Source organism: Cnephaeus nilssonii, assembly GCF_951640355.1.
Source record: "Cnephaeus nilssonii genome assembly, chromosome: 21".
NCBI lineage: Eukaryota > Metazoa > Chordata > Mammalia > Chiroptera > Vespertilionidae > Cnephaeus > Cnephaeus nilssonii.
Genome location: NC_137092.1, coordinates 43,757,881 through 43,763,957, shown reverse-complemented (window position 1 = coordinate 43,763,957; position 6,077 = coordinate 43,757,881). Strand labels below are relative to the sequence as shown.

Genomic DNA, 6,077 nt, shown 5'->3' with positions numbered 1-6,077 from the left:
TCTCCAAGTAAACCCTGGATGTATGAGGTCAGAGGTCAGCGTAAGGAACCAAGGCACTGGCAGGGGCCCTGGGGGATGGGAGGTGGGCCCAGTCCCCAGCTCAGTGCCTGGGCCATGCTGGCACGGCACGGCTCTAGGAGGAGAGGCAAGCCCTGGAGGAACACACCTGGAGACAGGTCCACAACCCAGCTGCTGTGGCCCATCGGTCCACAAGGCCCATGGCCTGGAGGGATGAGGCAACTGTGCTCTCCAATTCGAAGCTCAATTTCCCCGATCTCCACCCTGAGCTCAGTCTCCTGTGGGCCCTGAACCCCGCCTTGCTGAGAGTTACTTGGCCTGGGCCTGGACCTCTCATAGTCGGTCCCGGTCTGCAGGTACTGAGAGAACACGCTCTGCAGGCCCGTCTCCTCCGCCTGCCTCCGGACTGAGGCTCCTGGGCACACAGAAACACCCGCCCTTTCAGCTGGTCCCCAATACTGAGTCCTGGCCTCCGGCGACGCCACGCCAGTGCCCAGCCCAAACAGGCCTCCCACTCCAGGCCTTTGGATGGGTTTTCTCACTTTAGAGGGGGGTGGTCTTCGTTTTGAGCCCTGGGGTTGCCAGATCTGGGCACAGAACTGACAGATGGGCAGCCAGGACCCCTACTGCCTTCTCCTTGGGACCCCCCTCCACTCCACACCCACCTTCGAGGCCAGAGATGGTGAGGAGCAGCACCATCACTACCAGCAGCTCCATGGTGGTGCCGTGGGGCGGTGGCCTGGAACAGGTGGAGGTGGGGCAACACTGAAGCTGGGCGGCCTTCAGCCCCTTCCCAGGGACCCTTCCCAGGTGCCCACTCCAACGGGTCCCTTCTCTCCCCAGTGAAAGCCTGGTCCTCCTTGGGTGCTCCCCACTGGCCAGCGCCTCCGTCCTTTCCGTCCTTGTGCCTGCGCCTGGCCTGGCTGGGGAGGCAGGGGCTACGTGTCTGCCTGCTTCCCCACCCCCGTCAGGTGACAAGGACTGTGGAGGGACATTGGGGTGGACCATGTTGGAGTAAACAAGTTGGAGAGATGGGGGAGGAGAGGACAAGTGCATGGGGGACGCCTGGTGCAGGCCTTTGTGGCGGAAAGGGGGTGTCCTTTAGGCCTACTGGAGGTTCACTCTTTTGGGGTCTGGGGTGGCAGTCCCTAGCTCTGAGCGCTGCAGGAAGTAAGAGTGCTTATGTTTCTCTGGAAGCTCTGACATATCAACCCTCAGCCCTTAATAACTCTGTCCCATTAGGAGTAGATTTTGTCTCCCCAACTCTACCCCCCCCCCTTCACTGCAACTCGCAAGAGGTTTTGGGGAACAGAAGAAGAAAGGAGTTGAAATTAGGGGTAGGGATGAGGGTCAGAGGGCAGGTGATTCGTTTGGTCCCTTCCTCAGTTAATGTGTGATGAGACAGGGTTGAAAACATGTTGACCAATGATCACACCCTACCCCCAAAGTCAGAAAGCAGCCTCTGCTCTCCACCCCGTTGGAAGGCTCTGGTAGGAAAAGAGGTTCACGTTAAAGGGTAGAAGTTGAAGGTCCCTGGTCATTGGGCCACCTTATCAGGTCGAGTTGGTAGCCAGCAGAAGTGAGTCAGCAGGGGCCACAGCACCCCTCTGCCCAGATAGGGAGGGAGGGAGGGAGGTCCATTCCCCAGGCATCTGGGTGAAGTCAGCTGAATAGATATCAGAAGCATTTGCATCTTTCTCCTTTTTTGCGGTCAAAGTGTAGCAGGACATTCCCGAGAGAGGGGGGTGGAGATGCGGGGACCAGCGAGGGCTCCCCTTATTTCCCTGTGGAGCCCCCAGTGCTGGAAGGCACTCCACTGACTCCCGCCTGGCCCTGGAGGGGAGCGCACTTGGGGGCGGGGCCCATATTCGGGATTTTATGGGCCCTCTGCCTGGGGAATCGGGAAGGAAGGATTGATTAATTACAGGGCAGCTGTTTCAGGGGCCGTTCTGCTAGAACAGAGGCTGCAGCCCCTGCTCTCCGGCCCCAGGCGCCCACACGCGGTCCCACTCCGAGAGGACCCGCAGAACTCAGAGCGAGTGCAGGAGCGCGTCCTAGGACGGCCGTGCAGGCGAGCAGCTCGCATTTGCAGAGCGTCGTGGAGGCCTGCGAGCAGGAGCCCAGGCGAACCTGGGGCGGGGGCGCCGAGGGGCGGTTGAACCCGGGTTGAAATGAGTCCTCCCCGTCGTTCCTCTGCCCTCTTCTCCAAGGCAGGTCTCCGCGCTGTAGGGTGGAGGGAGCTCCGACGGCCCAGGCTCCGAGACGCTCCCTCCAGAGCCCCGCGCGCTCCCACGTCGCCCTGGAGGAGCCGCGGCCCCAGCCAATCCTCTCCGAGTCAGGCTGAGCGGCCCGCAAGCCCCGCCTCCGCAGCGCCAAGGCTGGAGCTCTCTGGACGCGGCGCCTGCCACTCCTCTGCTTCCTCCTCCCCCATTGGCCCCTGGGAGATCAAGGCCGCTTGTTTTTCATAGATTGGGCGGGGCCCAGTCACGGGAGGGCCGGGTCTTTAAAAGCTTTCTTTTGCCCGGTTCCAAGATGGTGCTCACGACCACGCTGAGACAGCAGCGTGAAGCCGCAGTCCTGCCATCACTCAAGATGGCTGCCCCCATCAAGATGACCGGGGTGTGCCGGGGGGGAAGGGGCAGCACGAAGGTCTGAGGCGGTAAGGCGACCGGTACGTGGCGAACCTCGCCTTGCGGCCTCGGGAGGGAGAGTAGAAAGACTAGGAGGCGGGGGGAGCCGGGGGGTGAGGGTTAGAGGGGGAGGGGCGGACGGCAGGTGGGGCTGGGACCAGGGTGGGACGGGACTGTGCCTGCGGCTCAGTGCCCACACCGGTGCCCTCGCCCCGCTCTTCTTGTTCCAGGCCCAGCGTCGGACCATGTGGAAGTTTCCGGGGCTGGGGAGCCGGATGATGGGGGGTGGGGCCCGTGGGGGGTAGAGGGAGGAATAGCATCCTTCCCAGGCTCACCCCGGCCCCTCCTCGTCCTCTGGACTGAAATGGGGAACACGCTGGGCCTGGCTCCGATGGGGGCTTTGCCCCGCCGGAGCCCCCGTCGAGAGGAACCTCTGCCCAACCCCGGGAGCTTCGATGAGCTGCACCGCCTGTGCAAAGGTGAGCGCCTGGACTCGGGTGGAGGGGGCGGGGGGGGTCTTGCCCGCTGGCGTGCAGGGATGGGAGCAGGAAAGGGAGATCACGCCGGGCTTCCGGCCTCTGGGAGGACCAGGTGCCGCAATGGAGTGGGGCGTTTTGTTGCAGAACCGGAAAGGAGGCCAGTTCCTCCAAAGCGCTTGCTGTGACGCGCACGGGGATGCTTCTTGGGGTCGGGGCTCCTCTCTGGGCTTACTCCTTCCCTCCCTCCCTCCCACCTTCAGATGTATTCCCAGGACAGATGGAGGGAGTGAAGCTCGTTGTCAACAAGGTTCTGAGCAGCCATTTCCAGGTGCTCCCACTTCTCCGGCCCCTCCTCACTGCGCCTCTGCCCGGCCCGCCCCCTCCTTCCTCCGCTCCCTGCCCGGCCAGGCTGCGGGAAGAGGGGGGAGGAGCCGGGCCCTAACTCCCTTGCTTGTGGGACTTGTTGCTTTTAGTCAGGTGACCCTCAGTAAGTGTTGGATAGTTGGGATTCTTGAAAGGCCTGGATGGGGACTGAGGCCGCAGGAATGCTCTCCTCCACGGCTTCTCTTCCCGCAGGTGGCGCACACTGTGCACCTGAGTGCCCTGGGCCTGCCGGGCTACCACCTGCACGCGGCCTACGCAGGGGACTGGCAACTCAGCCCCACGGAGGTGAGGGCTCCGCGCGCCGGGCCGCCTCTAAGAGCCGCCTGTAGGAGGAGGAAACGTGTGTGTGGGGAGGGCACCTCTTGTTCCTCTGGGTTTCTTCTGAATGGGAAGAGAGGAGGGACAGTGATTGAGTGGGAGCTTTTCTTTGTGGCTCCACTAGGGGGCGCTGGGTTCTGGTATTTGGGTTTCGGCCCAGCTTGGTCTGACTGTCTAGCTCTTCAACAGGTTTTCCCCACTGTGGTCGGTGACTGGGACAGCAGTGGCAGCCTCAACGCCCAGGTCCTGCTCCTCTTGGCAGAACGGCTCCGAGCCAAGGCTGTCTTCCAGGTGACCCATGGCTCCTGCCTCCACCCGAGGGTTTCTTTCCTCCATGACCGTCCTGCTCCCCGGCCTCAGGGGAGGAGCAGAGGCGACAGTGCTGGCAGAGAGGGAGGGAGATCTTACTTCTTGCACTCCATCCCAGACACAGCAGTCCAAGTTCCTGACCTGGCAGTTTGACGGCGAGTACCGGGGAGATGACTACACAGCGACTGTGACCCTCGGAAATCCTGACTTGATTGGGGAGTCGGGTGAGAATTGGGACAGGGCTCTTTTTATCTTGGCTGCCCACCTGCTGATGCTGGCAGTCTTCTTCATCGTCGCACAGTTCAGGGATTAGAGGAAACCTGGGTCAGGCTGGGTGGGGTCCCTGCGGGGGAGGGCAGGCCGGCGTGTTGTCTTAGGCCTGACTCTGTGTCTCCCACTCCCAGTGATCGTGGTCGCTCACTTCCTGCAGAGCCTCACACATCGGCTGGTGTTGGGAGGAGAGTTAGTGTATCACCGGCGGCCCGGCGAAGAGGGGGCCATCTTGACGCTGGCGGGGAAGTACTCCGGTGTGCTGCGAGGGCGTGATGGAGGGGAACGCTGGACTTGGCGGGGTTTCCTGGCCTGTGTCCACAGCAGTAATGCTCCTGTCCTCCGCCTTTGCTTTCCACAGCTGTACACTGGGTCGCTACATTGAATGTGGGATCAGGTGGGGCCCATGCAAGTTATTACCACAGGGCAAATGAGCAGGTGAGACGACAGACCCCCCCACCGCATGCCACTCGTGCCCTGGAGCCCACCCTGGGCCTCCACAGGCCCTGCTGACCGGCTGTCTTCCGCCTGCGCTTCCCACACATTTCACGCGTGCCTCCTGCTGCCGGCCCGCCAGGACCCCGCAGTCCCTACAGAGACCGGCCTCTCCCACCCTCAGGTTCAGGTTGGTGTGGAGTTTGAGGCAAACACCAGGCTACAGGACACCACCTTCTCCTTTGGTTACCACCTGACTCTGCCCCAGGCCAACATGGTGTTCAAAGGTGAGGATGATGGGACCACACTCGGAGCTGTTGTGGGATGGGGGGCAGGTAGGGGGCGGGGACGCTCCCCCTTACTTCTGCCGACTCCTTTCTCCAAGCCCGGGTACCTAACCTGGCCCGCATCTCCTGCTGCAGGCGTGGTGGACAGTAACTGGTGTGTGGGCGCGGTGCTGGAGAAGAAGATGCCCCCGCTGCCCGTCACCCTCGCCCTGGGGGCCTTCCTCAACCATTGGCGCAACAGGTTCCACTGTGGCTTCGGCGTCACTGTGGGCTGAGGTGCCCGGGCCCGCAGCAGCGGCAGCCGCTGAGTTAGGTGCCCGAGGCCAGAGGTGGGCCTTCTCTGCAGCCCACCTGGCTGGGTGACCTCTGGGTCCCAGGAGCAGAGTGGGCCGGCGCCGTGCCCGCACTGATGAGACGGTGGTTTGAGGACCGCCCTGCCCCGCACGCCCCTGTCCCGCGGCGGCTCTGGCTAAGGGAGCAGGGGCGGGGCCCGTGGCGGAGTGCCTCCTCCTGCTCCCCTTCTTCCTTTCCCTGTGGACTGGATTAAAGCTCCTCACCTCTTCCTCTCCAGAGCAGCAGTGTCTGCATGGGATTGCGCCTCCCGTTTGCCACCCCAGAGCCTCAGGCTGGGAAAGAACCTTGACCTCAGAAAGCGGGGCCACCCGTCCCCAGAGGCGCTCCTCCCCCCTGTTTCCTGTGCTTCCCGAGAACAGCTCCCACGTCACGCCACGCCCTGACTGCCCAGGGGCAGCTAGTGCTGCAGGAAACCGGGCTCCCTTTCCTCTGGCCCCTCCAGGCCGGTGTGTCCGGCCGGGCGGGGCTGGCCGCAGACCCTGCACAGAGGCATCGCGCAGCCAGCCCGCAGGTGCCGGATTTGGCCATGCGCGTTGTTCATGCTCCGGATCAGCCGGAGCCCAGCAGCTTGGCACACAGAAGCCTTTGGAGGG

At 63.2% G+C, this 6,077-nt stretch overlaps 1 protein-coding gene across 4 annotated transcripts; it reads left to right on the top strand.

The window, feature by feature from the left end:
* The first annotated feature begins 2,623 nt into the window (after positions 1-2,623).
* On the top strand, positions 2,624-5,702 carry TOMM40L (translocase of outer mitochondrial membrane 40 like). Of its 4 annotated transcripts, none has more exons than XM_079760466.1 (10): positions 2,624-2,689; positions 2,879-3,127; positions 3,388-3,455; positions 3,704-3,796; positions 4,019-4,120; positions 4,257-4,362; positions 4,543-4,665; positions 4,770-4,846; positions 4,986-5,130; positions 5,229-5,420. In XM_079760466.1, exons 2-10 carry the CDS (start codon positions 3,013-3,015, stop codon positions 5,279-5,281), a joined length of 882 nt encoding a protein of 293 aa, XP_079616592.1. In that variant the 5' UTR covers positions 2,624-2,689; positions 2,879-3,012; the 3' UTR covers positions 5,282-5,420. The 4 variants fall into 4 exon arrangements, with proteins under 4 accessions (XP_079616592.1, XP_079616593.1, XP_079616590.1 ...); XM_079760467.1 differs by having other exon boundaries at positions 2,631-2,689; positions 5,028-5,130; XM_079760464.1 differs by having other exon boundaries at positions 2,633-2,689; positions 5,266-5,702.
* Positions 5,703-6,077: the final 375 nt, after the last annotated feature.